Raw genomic sequence first — 22,435 nt, 5'->3', positions numbered from 1 at the left:
ACCTTACAGCTTTTGTAGACAAAGATGTACTTTCCTCAATAAAAAAAATCTGCATAAACCACACAAACACTCGCCGGCCCTTTTGTCTTTTCTTTTTCTCCCCCCCCTCCAGTCACACTGTGGAGTTCAGGAAAGGTCGTCCACAGAAGCGTTCATCACCAACGGTGATTTATTTAGTCAGAACTTTGCGGCGACATCTCAGAACTTTAAAAACAAAATATATATATATAAGTAGTTACAGTGGAGAAACTTGACGATAGAAAAAAAGGTGCCGAGTCTGGTATGGATTGTTTGAGGTGGAACCAAAGAGAACAGCAGCCGACGGGTCCTGAATCAACTTAGTGTTTGCTCTTCTTCGCCTTCTTGTGGGAGCGATGTGGGGACCGGGACTTGGATTTGCCTGCCTTCTGGACTGGAGACGGCGATCTGGAGCGTTTGGACCGCTTCGGAGACTTCGTTCTGCAACATGAGCGCATGACAGAGTAGCTGTAAGGATACGGCGCTCATCCCATAAAAGCTTTTCTTTTTTTTTTTTTGTTGTTGCCACTTACCTTGAAGGAGAGATGCTCCTTGAACTCCGAGGCTTCTCTCCAGGATTACCGCTCTGCCTTCTGTCTCCCTCCTCGTTCTTTTTGCTCTTGTCTCTGTGTCTCCTGTCGTCCCTCTGTCTGTCTTTAGACTTTGACCTCTCGCTCTTTTCTTCATCTTTGTGAAACTCCTACAACAGACGGAAAAGATTTCTACTGAATCAACACTGCAAAAAGAGAACTAAAAATAAGTAGAATTTTCTTGAAATAAATGTGTTTGCCCTTGATTTGAGCTGGTAAATAAGATTATCTGCCAATGGAATTAGTATTTTTTCCCCTAAAATAAGATAATTAGATATACAGCACTTGAAATAAGATGGAGATGAATTGTCCCTATTTTAAGTGCAAAAATCTAATTTCATTGGCAAATAATCTTATTTACCAGCTCAAATCAAGGAAAAAATACTCTCATTTCAAGAAGATTTTTCTTATTTTTAGTTCTATTTTTGCAGTGAAGGCGGACGGTTCGATCAGCCTCAAACATCTCCACACCGACCTATGCTCCAATGGTCTGGCAGATTCCTCACAAAATAAACTATTTAATCGACACCAGACAAGCTGAACAGATGCCGAACTACCACGCTGAGAAAAGACGCTGTAATCATTTAAAGCTTTCACTCCGCTGCTTTGGTCTGAAAGATGGTTAGTAAACCTGGGAATCTAGAAAATAACTTTTACTTCAACTGTTTGATACTTTGTAACAGAAAATCCCCCAAATCACAGTGAGCTTTGTGGTCGTATGAGCACTTGAGCAAGGCACTACCTTCCCACATTAACCTAGGCCCACACAGACCAGGGGAAAAGGCCTGTAGGTACACTTTTCCTTCCACTAGATGGCGCACATCTGGCTGAAAATCTCAGCTGCTCTGTACAGCACAAGTAATCGGAGCTCAAAAACAAAAGGTTTCTGATGAAAGGACACACTTTGGGCTTATGGTAGAGTATGCAAGGTGTGACAAATAGCAATAAGATCCATAAATCTCAAATTGTGAAATAAAAACTACACCAAGCGGAGATTCCCACCTTCTGCAGCAGCTTTTTTCTGTAGCTCTCCACTTGTTGCTGTATGCTCATCCCAGACTTCCTCTTGGTTTTCCCAGATTCCAGCTCATCCTGGAGCTTCATAACCTTTACCTGCATCAGAGGCATTAAGTCAGTTCCACTGTTTAACTCCTATTAAGTGGTTTTAATGACATCCTATGTGATACCAAGCTGTTTAACTGTGATGGGTGTTTCCACAAGAGGCCAGTGTCTCTCCTAACAGAGGGACCGATTGGACACATTTATGAAATGTGCGTCTGACTGAGTAGTTTGCGTGCGCTCGTTTAAATTATGATTGTAGGATGTGCTCAAACGCCATGTGCCAGGTCTCAGACCCTACACACGTTCATACCGGTGTGAATTAGCGAAGCAGCAGAGGACATCTGTTGGAGGACAATTATTCATGTTTTTCTTCCTTTCATTCATTCAGGATTGCTGAGGGATAGTCTTTTGTAAAGAAGTGGTTTAATATACCGTATTTTTCGGACCATAAGAAGCACCGAATTAATGTGTCTTTATCCACACATAAGGCACACTAAATATTCTCCCCAAGTGTGTAATATCACTCCGCCCCTTCACGTACACGTCTATCTCCTGAGAGGGAGAGCTATCTGTAGTTGAACTACACTGCCCTGTTTCTAATATGAGGCCAAAATAAACTTAACTTTCATATTGAATTAACTTACTTGATTTATTGTTGCTAGCGCATACTTCGGACGCGGGCTGCCTAAAGGCTCCCACATACTCAGGCGTACTGTGGCCTACATTTCTTGTGACAAATTCCTACAATTCCCACACTGTCTGGCAGTGGGACGAAGCGGGGGAACGGATGGTAAAATGTGTGATTAGCGAGCTGAGCAACTAGAGCCGTTTCTTTTCCAGCACGTCAGTGAGAACAGAACAGTGTATGAAGCTCGGTGTCAAATAAAACAGTTTGGTTTAAAGACTTCTTGCCATCTGAGAAGTTTATAGCGTGACACCTCGTACACGGCGGTAAAAATTGAGCTCTGCACGTAGCTGTATGCGTGGACCGGAGTGAAGTACGCCTGAGAATGTGGGGGCCTTAAATGAATGCACTTCTAGTTTTAACATTACAGTCAGGCAGTCTTGTAGACAGCTCAGGGGTCCGATCAGGTAGTGACCTCAGTGTACCCATTGACTGGAGCGGCTTCATTGCTAACCAAAGTCGTACTTACACATTTTAAAAGGTATTTGAGCGCATTGTACCACATAAAGTCAGTCAGCACATAGGTGATCATTTATAAGGCGCACCATCAATTTGAGAAGATTTTAAGTGCGCCTTATAGTCCAGAAAACACGGTAGCAGTCTAACTAATGTAGAAAATTTAAGGCAATATTAAAACCGTCTGCATCCTAAGATGAGATACTTGTATATAAAAACAAAAAACCTTCAAGCCTGAAAACATCTGCAGGTTTTATATGTGCACGGCGTCAGAAATCACACTAGGGAAAAAATCATCTCTAGAGCAGCTTTGGATAAATGAGGCGGTCAGATTTGGTCTCTGACGGAGCAAACACCTACTTCCACCTCCCTCAGCCTTTTTCTTTTACTCTCCGACATTTGGGAGAAGACTGGACCCTCGTAGTTCGGCGACCTGCAGGAATCAGCACTGCTGTCCGAGTCCGAGTCTTCGTCCTGTAGGTTACAGCTGTTGGCAGAAAAGAGCAATCGTCTAAGCGTTTCTTTCCAACATGACACACAGTACATGGGCGACGCTAGACCTTACCTCGTATTAACCTTACGTTCACCCTCCTCCTCCTTTAAAGTATCCCACTTTGAGTCAGTCTGGACTGAAAGAAGAAGAACAAAAAAAAAGGACCATTGGCGGGACATTTGGGGGTCAAAATAGTGACAGGAGCATCCCGATATGTCCTACCAGTGTCGCCGATCTTTTCCCATTTAGACAGAGGCACTCTGGAGAGTGGAAGATTACTTTCATCCACTGAGGAGACAAAACAAAGCTCAACAGGCAGCAGACAAAGTCAGACTCTGCATCGTAACTGGAGACGGTGGACTCACAGGGTACTCCGTCGATGTCATCGATAGCAGCGCTTAAGGGCATACCATCGATGTCGTCAACAGGGACTCCATTGAGGGGGTCCCAGCCCAGGGGGCAACCGTCTATGTCATCCACCGCCGCTTTTCCCATAGGGAGCCCATCTATAAGCGTGCTGTCCAGCGGCGCACCATCAATCTCGCAAGGCACCTCCTACAAAAGAGACAGACAAACACTTAAAAGTCGCTTTGTCTAACTGGACGTACCGACATCTGCAGGCAGTGACACGACACAAAGCAGCGGCGGGGTCTGCAAACGAGCAGATAAGCTCACCTCGGCCATCTCCGCGTCCTCCTCTCCTGCTTTGGCGAAGCCCAGAAAGATGTTCTGAAGCTGGATTAGATAAGGTTGGGGATATATGGCCCAGTCCTCCCACGCTCGGAAACAGCCCATGACCTTTTGCTGCGGGGACGGGACGTTCAAATGTTTAGAAGCTTTCCTTCTGTTGTCCTGGTTTTGGGGGAATGTGTTTGTAGAGAGGTTACCTTGAACTGTTCGGCCTGCAGTCGGGCTTGTATGTTTCTCTGCGCCGCGTGCAGATGATCAAATATCTGCGGCAACTTCGCTTCGAAGCTGCAGGGAGCCGGATTATTTCGGGAAGTTAGTTCAAGGGAAAAGTCAGGTTGTTAAAAGTGAGTGCGAAGACGGGCCACTTACTATTTGCGGTAATACGATGCCCCGGCTACTTTGGCACACGAGTTGTGCAAGATGTCCGACACGAGATATATTCTAGCAAGCTGTGGGATTCAGGAGGAAAGGAAATTATGGGAGCACATATTTGACTTTTTAGACGTTTTTGGTGACCTTTGGTAACAGAGACGCACACGGTGCCTTGCAGAAGTATTCACGGCACCTTCATCTTCACACACACCTGAATGTACTTGGATTTCACACCAAATAATGCACAGCTGGTGGAAAAATGTGAGTTTTAAGCTTTTTTTTTTCCTCAATTAATACTTTCAAATGTGCCGTGCATTTGTATTCAGCCCCCTTTACACTGATATCTCTAAATAAAATCCAGGGCAAGAATGATCCTGCAGAACAATTTGTAAACTGGGGTGCTACTTTGTGTGGTCAGTATGAACGCAGCTGTTCTCTGAAGGCCTCACACTGCAAAAACGGATCTAAAAATAAGTAAAATGTTCTTACAGTTAGTGTATTTGTCCTTGATTTAAGCAGGTAAATAGGATTATCTGCCAATGGAATGAGTATTTTGACCCCTAAAATAAGATAATTAGACATCCTGCACTTGAAATAAGATGATGGAGATGAGTTGTTCCTATTTAAGGGCAAAAATCTTATTCCATTGGCAAATCATCTTATTTATCTGATAAAATCAAGGACAAATACACTCATTTTAAGAACATTTTACTTATTTTTAGTTCCGTTTTTGCAATGCAGAGGTTAGCTGGATAACATTCGTGAACAAACGAATGTTATCCAGCTAACCTCTGCATTGCAAACCTCTGCAAACGAAGACACGGGTCAGGGGAGAAAGTTAGGATACAGCGTGATATCCTAAGCTTTGACTGTTTCATACAGTCCAGTTCAAGCCCTCATCCAAAAACAGAAAGCATACTGCAGAGCTCCAAACAGATGAAGAGGCCATGTTTTGCTAAATTAGACTTTATTAGGGGAAATTTATTCTTAAATGGAAGAATATCCATTAGCATTATTTGCTTTATTTAAAGGAGCATAGTGTAAACTCCAGGTTATTTGCAGACAGTTGCCCCCTCTGGTGACAAGTTGAAATGACACCAGAGTTGTGCACGTGCATCATGGGAGAAGAGGAAAAGCATCTGCATCTGCGCACGTCTTCTGTACAGAGGCGTAATGTCATCTGAGGTAAGAACGTTACAAATACTGAAGTTGACGGGTTCTCTTGCTAAAGCGTCAACGGTTGCAGAGCCTCAACAAAGTAGCCAGGTGAACGAGAGCGTGCGGCGCAACAGCCACGTCCAGAGGATTCGACTCAATTCACTCTCTCATAAACTGAATACCCAGCCTATAGAGGCAACTGCAGTGAATAGAGGATAACTAATTTTACGTCACGTCAAAACTTGCACTTTAAAGAAATAAAGCAAATAGCTTTTAAAATTAGAAAAACAAAAACAAAGGACTGAACAAAAGAGAAAAACTACTTTGTGTTGGCTTTCCGCATAAAATCCCAATAAATGTAATTGTTGCTTAGGGTTGTAACGTGACAAACGTGAGGAGGTTTAAGGGGGTATGGATACTTTTTTTTTTTAAGGCCCTGTAAAGAGGAGAACTCACCTTCTTCTGGAGGGGAACCTGAAGCGGACAGAAAGAGTCAGAAATGTGTCCCACTACTTCCTCTGCGGCATCCGCCCGATCCAGACAGAACAGCATGGCTCTGGCGATCTCCTCTCTGCTGGGGCTGAGCTCCTCCAGAAGAGCCTCCAGTCTCTGTCGGTGCCTAGAACGTGCAGGAACAGGAAAAAAAAGAAAAAAGGCTCAGCTGCAGTAAAGCCAGGAGCCGCCGTGTCTCTAAATCAGCCGGGCACACGTACTCGGATCTGAGCTGGCCCTTCTTCACCTCCTCCTCCGCGGGGGGAGCTGCCTCCTCCACCCCGGCGCCCTCGTCGCACCGCTCCGTGTAGCTGTTGAGGATGGGCGGCCTCCACAGCGAGCCTCCTCTGAACAGCCGAAACTCGGCCGTCCTCCACTTTGTTGGGGACTCGCCCTGTGGGACGCGTCGAGACGAGCAAAGACGTTTTAAACCGACACCAGTCATTTCTCATAAAAAGGCAAGAGGAAGACTTTGAGGCTTGTTCTGTGTCTTTGTAATCCAGACATGCAAGTTTACCTGGAGGATGGAGAACAGTTTCCAGCGGTAATACACGTGATCTTGGCTTTTGTTGTCAAAAAGAAACCTGAGAAAAAGAAGAAGAATACACAAATTAACCCGAGTGTTTTTTTTTCTTCTTCTTCTTCCTCTAACCAAACCATCATGAGACCGTCTGCAGCATAGCTACCTGTAATCTGGATTGTTTTTTTCTTTGTTCATAATCATTGCTTCAAACAGAGGGCCTTCACGCACCACAAACTCTATCATCCTGTGAATGAGGAATAACAGATTCCTGTGGGGGGGGGGGAGAAAAGAGTGTATCAGACCAGAGTACACACTCATCCCTGAGTCAAACAGGATACGTCAGACAACAATTACCTCCTTACTGAACTACAGTCCGATAGAAATGTCGCCTTCCTGTCGTCCCATCTACAATTCAGTAACTGTTCTCCACTTCAAACATTCATCCCCACATATGAGCTCTACTGGGTCAACGGGACCATTAATGGCAGATGTGTAAAAACCTGAAGATCAATTCATCTTTTACTGCAGTAGCATCTTCCAAAAACAAAAGACGGAAATAATCTACGCTCTAGATTCTGTTTGTTAGTTTATTTGTTGAATGGGGGAAAAAATTATTTGTAAATAATTGTTTTTAACAAAATCGCCACGTCCCGAATTATCACCATCCCAAACAACGCCTAGGAAGCAAATCAAACTGGAGCAAATGTTAAAATAGTAATGCACAACTTCCTGCTTCCAAGTGGATAAATACTCTGTGACGTAGGGCTGGATGATAATTCAATAACAATATATACCGATCAATAGACGTGTGGCGCGACTTCGATATAGAAACAGTTTTCCTTTCTTCCTTTCAGCCTATCATATTAGTTGATGCTACAGTCACTACTTCCTCTCAACCAATTGTAAACGCGGACCCAGGCACGCTGTCACAAAGCGCCGCCGCAGCAAGTAGCGGTGGAGGAAATTGTTCCAAAACGGGGTTTTACTAGTTCGCCAGTCTGACAGAAATAAACCACAGTGATTTGCAAAACTTGCAAATCAAACTTGCAAATTGAAAATTAAATATTTTCAGTAATTATCGATATCGATCAATATGCATTTTTTTTTTTTAATCGATAAGCTTTTTTTCTATATCGTCCAGCCCTAATGTGACGTAGAGGTCCATTTCTATTAGCCGCACTTCAAAATGGGTAAGACTAGAGAACATGCTGTTCAAATAAGGCAGGTGCCTGTTGATTTTAATTTTCTTCACGACGGAAGGATAGGAATGTTTTTTTTTTTTCAGCGGGTTTACCAATTAAATGGTTAACCTGTGGATAAAGTCTAATGGCTGTTGGTGACAGCGAGCCTTGGAGGTTTGTTTTTTTACATCCTTACCATCCTGCTTACTGTATCTGGAGAAAAACTTGATTCCTCTTTAAGCCAATTTCCAGATGTCTTAAAGAGCATTATTGCTCTGACTGCAGACACATGTTTTTTTGTCGAGGATCTTGTTGCTCGCAGCTATTTCCTGACAAACACAGACATGCTGAGTTTCCTAAAATCTGCTAAGGGAACACCTTTGAAACACCAGGACAATTTAAGTAAAAACCCACTGCCAAAAAATTAAAAAAAAAACTACGAATAGGTCATGATCGGGTGTTTCAGAAAGGATAACGATATAAAAGACAACAGAAAAATGGCTCCTCAATCCCCATTTCTCACCCAACAAAACAAATGACACAATTTAATAGTCAGGATTTCCCTAAATTGCACTGTGAGATTATACTACTGCGATAAAAGGTGAATTTATGTCATCAGGAGTGCCGGTTATTGTGGAGGGTACCAATTTAACCCTTACAAGACCTTATAAATAAGCCAATTCAGATTCAAAGTCCAGTATTAGGATACCTCAATAGTTTTGAATTAACAGTTAGTACTACAGTATAAGACAGCTGTACAATTAAAATTATCAAATATGAAAGCATCAACACAGAAACTATTCAAATGTAAAAGAAAATATCCAGAGGCGCTCCTTGCAGATTGCTGCGTAAAACCCGTCGGAGCCCCATCGCTAAAGCAAAGTGTGATCGTGTAATATTGTGCTAGTCTTGCGACCTCTACGCCTTCCTGCGGCTGACTCTGACACGCCCCTTCGGCACGTGGCAGGACCCGCTTTGATCGGCACGCTAGGAAAAAAACCGGCGCTCCGTGCAGATGGCATCCGGACTGGGGGTCGAAATTGAACCCATCTGCCTTCTAGCTGTATCGGTCTGCAGTGTCTCAGCCAACCCGCGTGAACCCCAGCACTCGGAAGACGTCGGTATAAAATCACGATCTCGAACAATCATTAACAAAAAAGAAAAGAAAATACACATTTGAGACAAACGCGTTGCCTAAAAAAAATTAAATAACAAGTAATTAAAATAATCACTGTCCACAAAACACAGAGTGTTTATTATTTTAGCATGTTCACTAACTTCCACTCTTCATGTGACCTGCTTGTGTGTGTTTGTGTGTGTGTGTGTGTGCAATAAAAGCTCCGCCTCCTAACGAACAAGCATGGATACAAGATGAGTGCACCTCAGCCTCTGTCCTAAGACACTAGTGCTATGACAGCTGGTCAGTCGTAGGAAGAAGAGAGTGTGTACCTTTCGGTTGGGATAACCACTTTGACTACGGCTTCGGACAGAGTCTGTTTGTGAAGTCAAATCAAATAGTGAAAATATTACAAAGTGAGCACTTGTACAGATGAAACACTGCAGGATACATACAGCATAGAAAACAACGGCGGCATTCATGATCAGACAACTGGGGAAGGGATGGCAAAAACTTTAACATGGAGGTTAAAGTGTTTTCAAATCTCAGGACTCTCAGATTAGTAACTGTGTCCAAAGAGGGCAGAGGAAATTTGGGAATATGCTCAATAAAAAAAAGAGGTGACCCTGCGTCTTGTAACAGCGCAGTGCCGGGTAAGATGATCAAGTCACGTGGCATTAGTTAGGGGTGACTCTGGGAATTTCGTTGATTATGGATCAGCTGCTCGCTAAGCTTTGAAATGACTTTGCTTAAATGATCATAAAGGCCAAAATGATCAACCTTCATGCATTCTGCAAACGGGATCTAAAAACAGACGGTTTCTATGCTTGATTTCCGCAGTCATCTACAGAGCCTTGCTAAAGTATTCATACTCCCTAAACCTTTGCACATTTAGTCTGTCTTAGCTGCTTTTAAAGGGGACATATCATGCAAAATCCACCTCGATGCGTTTTGTTGTGCACTTCTAGACTCTAGGAGTGCAGAAAATTTGAACGCAGTCTCTCCAGGGGCAGCTTAGATATCTTTATATTCTGTTTCGGGTCATATTTTTCAAGCCGTTCAGTTTTTTCTATTCTCTATTACGATTATGTGACAGTGTTTGCTGTGGAGCTGCTGAACAAGGCCATGGACTTCCACCTAACCAATATCGCAAATCTGCCATTTTTTATTTTTTTTGGTCAGGATTCTGTAGTCCAGGCTTAAGGATGGCGAAGCCACAAGTGGGTAAGTCAAAATGTTTGGTTGTTTGGTGTATAGACCAGTTCATTGTAATTGGTTTGATGCGGGTTTTTCGCGCATGCGCGCCGGACTGGTAGGCAAAAGGCGAACACAATGGCGGACGCAAACAGAGAAACTGACGAGTTTTCCATGTATTTTTCTTCTTTAGATAGCGTATCACAAGATCGTTTTAAGAGTAAGTCGATGGTGTCAGATTGCCAGATCCACACAGCAAAAGCCTGAAGGGACGGAGCGAGTCTGTGAAATGCTGGCCAAGGGTTTCGTACCGCGACATATACAGCTGCCTTATAAACACGGCAGGCCAGTACAGACGAGAGAACATGAAAGCCATGAAACCACTGGACGGCCACAATTATTTTATATCGTGGACATAGCACCAGCAACCCCCGCGACGCCAAGAGGGATTAAGAGGGTCAGAATGGATGGATGTTCAGACATGTTTGTGTAACAGCAGAAAGCGGAGTCGGACACAGACCGCGCCTCAGCAGAGAGGAAGACCCGCCACCGGTAGGTTAAAAATAAACATTGTTTACTACGGATTATTTGGGTGTTTTTGTCTTGTTAAAATGGGTGGGGGTGTCGGCGACGTTGCAGCGTAAACACAGACGTACTAGCGCCCGTGAACGGGGGCGTAATGCAGCCGCTGTCTGGAGCACATTATTGCACACTGCACGAAGAAAACTAAAATGATGCGGTGTGCTGCAGCACGCCGCATCATGTAGTAGATTTTACAAATCTACTACATATGTATGTAGTAGATTTTGTCATCTACTACATGACAAAAATCACCCGTTTTGTCATGTAGTAGACGAGAACAGTACCGTTTTTTGCCTACCCGCTGGACCCGGATGTAGCGCTGACGTCACGCGTGAACTGGTCTATAAGTCACAGTTTACTACACCGTCCCCCAGCATACTACAAAAATGGCCGAATGGGGTGGAGAGAAACGCTCTGCGAACCTGGAGGGGGGCGGGGTGTGAGGTGCCTTCTTTGCATTTAAAGAGACGGCACCGAAACGAGTTGCTCTCAGATGCACCTCAAAACGGGACAAAAAGGGGCAATGTTGGGGTAAATTAACCAGGAATTCAGACCAAAGCTTTGCAGTTCCACTTTATATAGACCACAACTGAATTCTTTCAATGTGTAAAGTAAGGCTTTAAAAAGCATATGTCCCCTTTAAGAAATCTGGAAGGACAACCCGAGGCATGTTAATTGATTTGATGCGTATTTATCTGTTTGTATCGACCACCCTGTCTAAACCTAAATCTACATGAGGTAAAACTTCGAAATCGCTGCTAGGACGCAGACAGAAGTCTGTGGCTGATGCGTAACAAAATGCGACTGGGTTCAGGGAGTATGAAGGCTTTTCTCAGGGCACGGCACAGGTTACCATTCCTGGTCTTGTACGTTAGCTTGATCAACACATTTTCAGTTTGACGCCAGCAACCAGCTGAGGCGGCTTTACCTTGTCCAGCTCCGCTTTGGACGAGCCCAGCGGCTTTGTGAAGTCGTTGCGGAAGCGGTCCCTCGGCTGAGCGTTGAAAGGGAGACCAGACGGGGGAGGAGGTGCCATTCTCACCCCAGCCGGCGTGTACAGAGGCTGAGGCGGGATACGGGCTGGTTTGCCCCATCCTAGCTTCATTTCGAAGCCCATAATCACTTTACCTGGGGATACCAAACACATTTCTGCTGTCAGAGACACGCTGCTTGTGAAGCAAATGGAATAAGGATAGTTTGATAAATTAGGACCATGTTCCAAGCCCCCCCTTCACCATCAAGAGCAGCCATGGCTCTCTCTGCATCTTTCCGAGTCATGAAAGCCACAAAAGCTCTGTTTGAAGTCCTGCAGCGCTCCTCGTCCGTTCGCGGCCACATGATCTTCACACTGGCCAAGGGGCCGTATTTACAAAACTCTCTGCAGAGGAGCTCTTCGTTCATCTGAAAACGACGAGAAGACAGAACGAGGGGTGAGACATGTACATCTAGACGGTACAAAGTCCAAAAGAACTGTGTGTGCTCGACTACCTTTGGGCTAATGCAGTTAATATAGAGGTTAGTGGTGACCGGGCCGCTCAGGTCGTCGTACAGCACTGCAGGACGGAGCAGAACGGAGGTAAGTGACTGATGGCGTTCTAATAGACTCGGTTCCTACAGGCTTTTCTACAGCATTTTTACATTAATTTAAAATATAAATGACTACTGTTCACCATGACTTTATGCCAGCTATTTCTACAGTGGGACTAGAGTCTGCAACAATAAGAACCAGAGCAGACAGGAGATGGAGGGGGGGAGGAAAGGGCACATTAAAAGAAGATATATATTAAACAAGGAAGGAAGGAACGACAGAAAGACAAGGTGGTATTAGAAGGAAGGAAGAAAAGATGGTGAAGGATTCAATGAAGGAATAAAGGCAGGTCACAAAGAAGGGAAAAACAAAAGAAGAGAGGGAAAGAAAAAGAAATATGCGGAGGATGGAAGGAAGGAAGGAAGGATGGAAGGAAGGAGGAAGAGAAGGAGAGAAAAAAAAAGATGGGAAGACAGGCTCCATCCGAATGCCCTTATAGAGCAAGGACTCTTTAGCCAAAGCGGAAGTGCGTCAGTGGTCACCATGATAAGTGCTGTCCGAATAGTGCAGTCAGTAAGGAAGGAGGTAGGAAAAGTAGCCTGAATGCTCCCTCCTTAGGCTAGTTTTGCCTAGGAACCCCACGACGTCCATTACCGGCGCTAAGAAGCCTTAAGGTATCCCATAATCCTTTGCATAACATGACATATTAGCCGGGCACCTCACGGAAATCAAGCAAAATGTCCGCAGAGAAGAGAAAGCGCACTTTGTAGTTCATTTTTGGAAAGTTGCAGTCCCAGGTTTGACTCACATCTTATGTGTGCGTTTCCGTCACGTAATCAGAGTTAAAGGCTGTCCGAATTCTGCACAGCAGTCCGAAACTCCTTTCCTCCCCACGATAAGAGTTCTTACTGTTGACCCGTGAAAGATCCAAGGAACAGGAGCTAGGAGCTATTATTAAGGGTGTTCGGATGGAGCCACGATGTCAAAAGGATGGGAAGGAGGCAAGGAAGGAAGGAAGGAAGGAAGACAGAAAGAAATGGCAGGAAAGGAAGGACATACTTCAAGAATGATGTAGTGGAGGTATGAAGGACACAAGATTAAATAGAGAAAGGAATAAAGGATAGGAAGAAGGGAGGATGGATGATAGTACCCAAGAAGGAAACGACAAACTCAAAGAAGGACGGACATTAACACAATGGTGTAGGGAGTGAAGTCTAGAAATACAAAGATTTATTCCACACTCTTATTTTTGTTTCTACACCCAAGCTTACCTGAAAACCAGTAAACCCAGATCTGACTCTTCCAGACTCTGTGGGACTCCTGAATAGACCTCCAACATTGACAGCACACACTTACTTGACCGTCCCGCTATTGGGACGTCCAGATCTGCGAGTCCTGCCCCTTCTCCTCCAACCTCAGGGTCACCTCTCTTCCTTTTATGTCTTTCCTCTCGTTCCTCCTGTATTCTATAATTTTTTTTTTTTAACAGAGCAAAATAAGTGTATGCGGGTAAATATATATCACACATATTACACTAAAGCATAATGCTGGGGGGAAAAAAATATCTCAACAGACTTACAGCTTAAGTTCCTCCTTGAAAAGTTCAAGATTACTCTTCTTCTTTTCATCTGCCTTTTTTTTGAAAGCCTGTTCACCAAACAGGTAGCGAATACAGAATTTAGGGCTGCCTCATGGTACACTTCAGCAAAACTTGTAAAACAAACAGGAAGTACGACACTGCAGAGATGTCGATGGGTACAAACTTACAGCCCTTTTGCTTTCAGACGACGACGTTGGCGAGCCATGCTGAGACACGGGGACAAACTTTGTGGAGGGTCGGTACAGCTTACTTTTCTTGATCTCCGCTTCTTCCTCCTCTGCGGAAAGTTTCCCCCCAACAAACAAAAACTTTTACATTCTCAGTCAAAACGTATCTGGGGTACAGTTGAGAGCAACATGAGTTACTCGATTCCCTTGAACCGTTTCGCATTTTGTCACGTTACAAGCCCGAACTCCAAGGCTCGTCATAAATTCTTAATTGGATTTAGGTCTGGACGTTGACTGGGCCGTTCCAGCGCATTAATATCCTTCGAGTTTCAATGTTTTCATTGTAGCGAGGGCTGTATGGAATTAAGGAATCTGCAGCCTCTAACAGGTCCGCAGTGTTTATTCAGCGCCCCAGCAAACATCCCCACAACACGATGCCGCCACCGCCGCATCCCGAGGACCAAAAAGTTCAGTTTTCATCCTATGCAATCACTGTTGTGATTGCACAGGTAATACAATCACTGTCAGTAATACAGTGTTCCTACAGCATAAGGCAAATTAATTTCAAGACTTTTTAAGATGCCACTTGAAATAAAAAGTTAGGACCAACTTCACGATAAACAAGACAAACCTGGTTGCGACAACTTCACCCAAATGTTTATTTTAACATAAACCATTATTTTCTGGCCCAGTAGACATGTTTCCAATTTGAAAAACATTCCATATAGGAAGAAAGCTAAAAAAAAAAACAAAAAAAAAAACAAACACAAATTACAGATATATATTTTAACAACTACTGAACTGAATTCACAAACTTTGTTTTGTTCCCTACTAAAATAAACTATAAATCAGTTTTAAAAACGCAACATAACCAATGCCAACTCTTTTTGGCAGCTATGGTCCGGCCACAACAGTTTTTATTGATTCTGCTATCGGGACGGAACCAATAATGGTTACATTGAGCCGTTTGGTAAATTTAAAAAAATATAATTGTGTCAATTATTTTACCGTATGGTAAGGATTACAAAAATAAAATCCTATTTATGACCTGGTAACAATTTTAAGAACTAAGAAAGACTGATTTAAGACATTTTAATGCCAATTAAGGCCTTAGTTTTATAATACAGAATTCAATGCCTTTTAAGACTTTTTAAGGATCCGCTGGAACCCTGTAATAGGTCAATCTAATCTTCTCCAAGTGGCGGCTAAATTATTATGGGCAATGGATAGAATTGCCAAAGGGTGGAGTGATTGATGATTATCTTTAATTAAGGGGAAAGCAGCAAATTCACCCAAGTATATCTCCTAAAAAGGAGAAAAAAATGACACAAGTATGAATATCCAAGCATTAATTTAGCCTCTGCACCCAGTTAAAAAAAAAAAAGAAAAAAAAGTGAAAAACATTTGCAATACCCTAAAATAGGGTTGGGCGACAGGGACTTTAAATTTTATCACAATATATTGTAGTAATGTTGCAAAAACGATAAAAGAGTATTTACAGCTTCTTGCGGTCTTTTTCAGGTAGCTGTGGTTGTGACTGCATGTCAATTGTAGCCCAATAAGCACAAATACTGTTGTTAAAAAACACTTAAAAATGTAACGCATTAAAACAAAATACGAAATATGATTTATCAGGACTAAAGTTACATAAAGAAGTGTGTGTTTTTTTTTTAACCAAACTGCAGATAGTAACTGCATTTAATTATATTTTTGAATTTATAGCTATTTATTGATGCTCTCAATAAACCAACACTGGTTTAAAACAGCAAAAATAACAATCCTGGCAGTTTTGGAGGTTTCCAGACAGCACTAGTTGGAATTTATGGTTGACAAGATAAGTCCAAATTATAATCATAAGAATTTTTTTAACAATAACTATAAAAATAATACTATCAAGGCCCAGCCCTATACTAAAATAAAATTGTCTAATTTTAGATGTATAAGAAACTTTGGCAACAAAAGGCGCCAAAACCGAATAAAAACAACGATTCTACCTCACGTCTTTTTCAGTTTATAATGCTGCGAGCGAGCGAATACGACAACTATTAAACCACCAGAGTTACTTTAAGAAACAGAAACATTGTCATTGTGAAATTCTGAAAAACAATACTTTGCATTTTGAGAATAGCATTAAATATGCTGATTTATGTTTACTCTTTGAGATAATCAACAGTATGGCACCTCCACCTCTCAAAAAGTGGGATGAACTGACGCCTGAGCAGACGAGTAGAAGAACGTCAAGAATCTTTATTGTCGTCATGCGTAAGCATAGTGAATTTTTTTTTTTTTTGGTAAAGCAGAGAATGAACATAAAAGCTCAGAATGAACATAAATACACATAATACGCAGACACAACATGATCTGATCTTGTTGTGTCTTTCATTTATTAGAAACATTGTACAAATGTTTTGTGCCAGAAACTGACAGCAAGAAAAATCTAATTTGAAGTTTCTGATTGAAGGTCAAACATCCCAGAGCGGTTGATACTCGCCTTTAGTTGCATTTACAATTCCCCCACGTACGAAAGTCTTCACTTTGCTTTTTTCGCTGGTTTCAAAAGATGCTACGAATTCTTCAAAAACCTCAGCTGCCTTCTCTTGCTCCTGGAATGTGAAACAAAAGGTAAAAACGTAAACACGCGTCTACCGGTAACTTACCCGTTATCACGGTCCAGCGGTCAGAGAAAACAGTTTAACTTTGCCAATTACTAGTGAGCATTTAAAAAAAATTATTAGTTTTAAAATGACCAAGAACAATTTACCAAAAAATAAATTAAATTAAAATTGTTTAACATCTAAAAGCTAATACATCCATACCTTTTTCTTTAGCTCGACCTTTTCTTTCTTGGTGATGGGTTTGATGGAAGCTGCTGGTTTTCTTTTTCTGTCTGCCATTCTTAACCTGTGAGCGACACAGATCAATACAGCTAAAGCATGAGCTTAAAAAAAAAAAAAAGAAATCGACAATTCGATATTTATCACATACAATCGTAGATAAATAATCACGTTTCACAGAGGTTTACATGCATTCAACACTACTAAAACGCATTGACCCTGCCCCAATCTGGCACTAAGCACTGCCAGTCAGCTGGCTGAATGAAGGCTAACATGCTTCACTCACAAAAGGGACAAAAAAAACAAACAAGAAAATGCGCCCATCCTTATTTTTGATTTAATAGTGTTGAAGACTACCGGTGGAAAGCTACAAGTGGCATTTCTGTTAAAGAGCGAACAGGAGGCTGGCTACCTGAGCAGATAGCCCAACTACTTAACCAGCTAAGTTTAGCTTGTTAAAAGACCTCTAGAAATTTATCATGACAAAAATGGCAAAAAAAGGTACAATAATTTACATTTGGAGGCTAACAGTAAACAAAATTGCTTATAGCTGGTGTTAATATTCTGACTGAAGTCTGTGTATCAGGATTAAAAATAATCAAACTATACCCATTATCATATAATGAAATGAAACTTTAAAGCCAAAAGGATCATTAAACAGTAAGATGAAGACGCTATGAACATTTTGGTATCGGCTTTCGTCTTAAAGAAACCGAGGGAGCCGAAGGGCCAATGATGACATGAAGTTTTTACTAATCATGCAGAAAGGATTTTAAGTTTTTGAGATTTTCCAGTCACTGTTTTCCTGACCCATACCAATTTCCAGTTTTCTTTAAAGGCCTGACGTCCCTGATTGTATCCAATTAATAATTTTAATCTAACGAATACCAGCCACAAATTACAAAAACATATTTTGCTATTAATTTTGCAAGGGTAGTTGCTTTATGTAGCCACAATAAAAAATAAATCTGATTTTATTTAGTATATGTCCTGATTAGCTAGTCAAGGGGAAGAACTCTGGTTCTGACATCTGGCCTATAGAAAGATGCTTCTCTGTTTATATACATCAACATCCATGTCATGGCTGTGAATGGAGGTTTAGTGCATCCCTTCTCTGGTTCAGGCTATAACATTGCATCTCAAAAACAAGTATATGGACCTCTGGGGAAGTCCTAAAACAATCACTACACATTTTAGACCAGTTGATTGCAAACTGATAACATCGTATATAAACACATTTCAAGGTAGCCTTTAAAAACAAAACCTTTATCTTGATCTATTTTTTTTCCCCTCAAGATTCACGATGCATACATGCAACTGAATAAGTTTCCTGCAAAACATAATTTTTTACAGAAAATTTGTGCAAAAAATACACCGTTTAAATCGGCCTGGTCTGCATGCAAGCCATCATTTCACAAAGCTAATGTTTAGCTTAGCCACCAGTTGTTAGACTGCAGGACTATTAAGCTAACCAGAGCTTCATGGCGACCAACGCCGCACAGAATTGACATTTGTCCCCCATGACTAACGCAGCTGCATTAACCCAGAGGTGATGATCGCTGTCATCTGCTACCTGCGGGGTGTCCTACAGAGATCAACACGTCCCTGCCTGCTAGCTAACACACCGCTGCACCGCTACAACGCTCCGACTGGCCACCCGGGGAAAACATTCAGCCCACCGCACCGCATGCACACAGCCTCGTACCTCAGCCAGAAAAAAACAAACTCTCGCCCGAGTCTTATGCTAATGCTTCACCATTTTTTGGTTACGACATGTGTTTGTTATTTTCCTCTTGCTGTTGTCAGCCAGCTACTAAAAGATGCAGGAGGCAGATCCCCGACTGGAGCTCTTCTTCAGTGAGGACAGCGCGCATGCTCAGTCTGAGCGTCATTTAACGAGTCTGGGCGCTCCTGAGCTGGACAGGTCGCTGTAAAAATCGACTTAAAACGACTCATTTCCTCTTTATTAGCATTTTTGTTTTGATCAGTTGTCTTTGGAAGGATTTACAAATTTTGTTACTTATTTTCAAGAAGTTTAGTTCTCCAATGGAGGGGCAAAAAGATCCCTAAACGTATTTAAACAACACAGATAATTCTCAGTTATAATAATCTCGTTCATAATCTCAATGTATTATTTAGTTGAACAGCGCTGTAAATGAAAACAGCTCTGCATTTAGCTCATATATATATATATATATATATATATATATATATATATATATATATATATATATATATATATATATATATATATATATAGCCTTTTTTTTTTGAATGATGGATAGTGCATGCTATATATAGGCCATGTCAGTTCACCCTTTTGCCAATTTTATTCCTTCTCCCATACCAAGTATTTTATATGTTCTTGAACCATTCGGTGCACGGTTATTTTTTTATTGTAGGTATAATACTTTCATAAATTGGGAAGAAGGGACATATAGTCCGTCCCCTGGGCTGTGGTTGTCCAACTGCAGTGCATACCTTTTGAATCTCTCCTAAAGTCTTGAATGGGCTTTGCTTCCAGAACCTCTCAAGGCTGAGATTAAACCTGTTGCTTGTTAAGTTTTTCCACCCACACCTTTTCCTTCCTCTCAACTTTCCAGAGACACATTTCTGTGATTGGACAGCCAACGTTCAGTTTTTGGCTAAAAGCACTAAAATAAAAACTTTACTGCGGTATTAAAATGTTTGGCTTCCATATAATGCTTGTAGTGTTTTTTAAATATTTAATGTTGAAAAATATGCAATCTATACTGTTGTTGTGCTTGCAAATAATACCTCCCACACACTCATCTATGATTAGTGTATCAAAACTCTATGCATTTCTGTTGTTCTTCCTATTTATAAGACAAGGTGAAACCTTCCACAGGAGCTGCTGGTCATATTTTGCATTGCTGGTTCAGTCTGCCCTGTGTTTGTCCACCACAAAACTACAAGTCCAGACTGCAACAGACAATTAAAATACAGAGAAGATCGTCAGGGCTAACATTCCCTCCATGCAGGACTTGTACAGGTTTAGAGTCAAGAAAAGGGCAGCCAACATCTCTGCAGACCCCACATATCCTGGAAACAAGCTGATTATAGTTTTACCTTCAGATCAGATCAGATCAGTTTTTCTCCCCAAGCTGTCAGTCGAATGGCATCAATCCTTACAGCCGGATTGTTCCACTACACTGCTGTGAAAAAATAAGCATATTGTACCTTCATAACTCATGCCCTTTTTCTTTTATCTATATTAAAAAAAAAATCATACAGTTTTAATATTGTGTTCCTGATGTCTGTATGTTGTGAGCTCTGAAACCAAAGTCAGATTCCTTGATTGTGGACTAAATGTTGGCCAAATAAAGATGTTTCAAATACAGCCATATTCAGTAAATTAGAATGTTTTTAAAAAGTAAAATTTTCTGCGTAACTCAGCTCGCTCCATCAAACACAGATTGACGTTTTCAAGCCTTTAGTTCTGTTAATTACAATTTTCTGCTAACAGTTAATGAAAAAAGGATCTTAAACATTAGCTTATTATGTTTAATGCCTCCCTTGCTATCACTAAGTTACGGACCCCTGATTAGTGTTTTTTTAAGATTGTAATTTGTAATTTAATGTTCTTTTAATATGGTGTGCACTCATACATAAAAACTCCTGTAGGTCATCCAAATATAGTCAAGTTGCAAAGGAAAAAAACAAAAAAACATTGTCTTTGTATAAGCAGGGTTTTGGCTGTCTTATTGCACTGAGATCTGGTGGCACTGGGGTAAATATTTTGCAGACAGACTTCAATCACATGTTCATAGAAAGTTGGCTGTGCCCCACAGTTTCAGTGGATGTTTAAGCCCTTTAGGATTGTGGGAGTTAATAGGGAGTTAATTTTTGCTGTGCAAAGATATTATTTGGTTTATTATTATGGTTTAAGGTTAAATGTGGAGACCTTTGGGGCTGATGATGGTCCTCTACTCTTTCATAGGGCAAGGGTAAAAGAAAAATAAAGAATTGCACAAGACATGCTACCTGGACAAGCTGTAGTCATAATAGGAGCGTTCCTTCGCTATGTCATGACCAGAATAAACTCTAGCTCACATTTCATAAACTTGTAAATAAAAGACAGCATTTTAGATGACTGAGTTAAAATGAATGAGTATCTAACTACTCATGGTGTTTCTCTGTGTCTAAAAGACAAGAACACAGCTGCTGCCTTGAAATAAATAGAAGTGTGTGGAGATTCTAGACAGCGTTAAACACTTGGCATTTTGTGACCTCTCCAATGCTTTTAATGCCGTGGATCAAATGGTATTAGAGTAAAAATGGTCTGTATCAGAATGTGGAAATGATGGTGTCAGTCGTTTAGAAAGTTCTCTCTAATAGGACTTTAAAAGCTGAGGGTTCCCCTGCGCTCATTGATTTTATACATCAACGATCTTGACCAAGAATGATTAAAAGCTGATTTCCATTACTTTCCTGATGATGTTGTGATGTGCTTAGTTTCATCCACATCTCATCGGGCACTTAATTTGCTCCAATCTTCCAATACTGTTCAGTGCACTTTGTGCAATTCTAAACTAGTTTAATACAAAGAAAAATCAAAACTTATAAAAATCATGTCATGTTTGAAACCTCAATCTATCTGACCACCCTTTATGACTCTGAGATTGAATCAGGGTCTGAATGTAAATACCTGCAAATCTTGACCGATTATTCTTTGTCCTTTAAGTATTGCATCAAAGCAGATAGTGAGAAAAAAACTGGAGCTAAAATTTGAGCACCCCCCCCCCTTCCGCAACATTAAACACATGCATCTGCTAAATACTTTATATATTTCATATGAATATCTCTTTATGATACTTTAAATCAGCCAGTGACTCATCCTACCGACAAGACAGGTCTCTTGTGAATGAGATCTTGGATCTCAGTGAGAAAACCTGTATAAACAAAAGTTTAATAAAAAAGTATAAAGATTATCCAACTCAAGACTACTTTGTTTTATAATTTTGATCAAACCACTTGCACACCTTCATTTATGTAGCTATTTTAGCATTCCTGTTCATAATAAAAATTCTCCAGTCTCACAAAAAAAAAGTAAATCAGCTCCAAAATGAGCTACATTTGAGGGAACTCGCATCAAATGAGTGAGTATTTTATGCTTTATCGGATGATTTTGTTTAATTCAACCACTGCATCAAGTTAGTGGGACCATTTACTTTACATTTTTAGTGACCTATAAGTATATTAGTGACCCATTTTAACCTGTGCTGTATTTTAGCGGTTTAAACTGCTGTCGTCTTGGCTAGGTCTTGTAAAATAAGAACGTTTCACAGTTTTGTCGCATTAAAAGAAGCCCAAACTTCAGCGTATTTTATCAGAACCGGCCAACACAAGGCGGTGGATAGTTCTGAGGTGGAAAGGAAATAATCCATTGTTTGGTGACACAATTCAAAGCGGTGTGCATAAGATTGACTTTACACTGTCAAACAACCTGTCATGAACATGAAGGAGTCTTTTTGAATGTTCATGACTTGTCATTAAGTATCATTCGGTAAATTACAACACATTTAATGCAAAGTTGACATTGTTTAAAATGTCTTTTTTATGACAACTTGACATCAACCAATAAATATGTCCTAACAGGTCTAAATATAAACCTTTACAAAGTCATTTAGATGCATGCTTGTTTTGAACAGATAGTGGTGGGACGATGTGGG

The 22,435-nt window shown here is 41.2% G+C and overlaps 1 protein-coding gene across 3 annotated transcripts; it reads right to left on the bottom strand.

Moving 5' to 3' along the window:
• Positions 1–102: 102 nt before the first annotated feature.
• Positions 103–18,614, bottom strand: zgc:163098 (uncharacterized protein LOC100037380 homolog). 3 transcript variants are annotated; one of them, XM_021312181.2, is made up of 24 exons: positions 18,499–18,614; positions 16,725–16,809; positions 16,400–16,511; positions 13,909–14,018; positions 13,721–13,788; positions 13,498–13,607; positions 12,102–12,166; positions 11,849–12,014; positions 11,542–11,741; positions 9,170–9,213; positions 6,703–6,807; positions 6,534–6,600; positions 6,238–6,410; positions 5,981–6,143; positions 4,364–4,443; positions 4,192–4,279; positions 3,980–4,108; positions 3,670–3,859; positions 3,527–3,592; positions 3,377–3,440; positions 3,172–3,298; positions 1,611–1,721; positions 552–718; positions 103–459 (listed from the first exon to the last, which is right to left on the bottom strand). In XM_021312181.2, the coding sequence occupies exons 2-24, from the start codon at positions 16,800–16,802 to the stop codon at positions 339–341; spliced, it is 2,604 nt and encodes an 867-aa protein (XP_021167856.2). In that variant the 5' UTR covers positions 16,803–16,809; positions 18,499–18,614; the 3' UTR covers positions 103–338. The 3 variants fall into 3 exon arrangements, with proteins under 3 accessions (XP_021167856.2, XP_012710826.2, XP_035999087.1); XM_012855372.3 differs by having other exon boundaries at positions 18,448–18,608; XM_036143194.1 differs by lacking the exon at positions 1,611–1,721 and having other exon boundaries at positions 18,448–18,609.
• Positions 18,615–22,435: the final 3,821 nt, after the last annotated feature.

Source organism: Fundulus heteroclitus, chromosome 11, assembly GCF_011125445.2.
Source record: "Fundulus heteroclitus isolate FHET01 chromosome 11, MU-UCD_Fhet_4.1, whole genome shotgun sequence".
Lineage (NCBI taxonomy): Eukaryota > Metazoa > Chordata > Actinopteri > Cyprinodontiformes > Fundulidae > Fundulus > Fundulus heteroclitus.
This window is presented reverse-complemented; position numbering and strand designations above follow the sequence as displayed.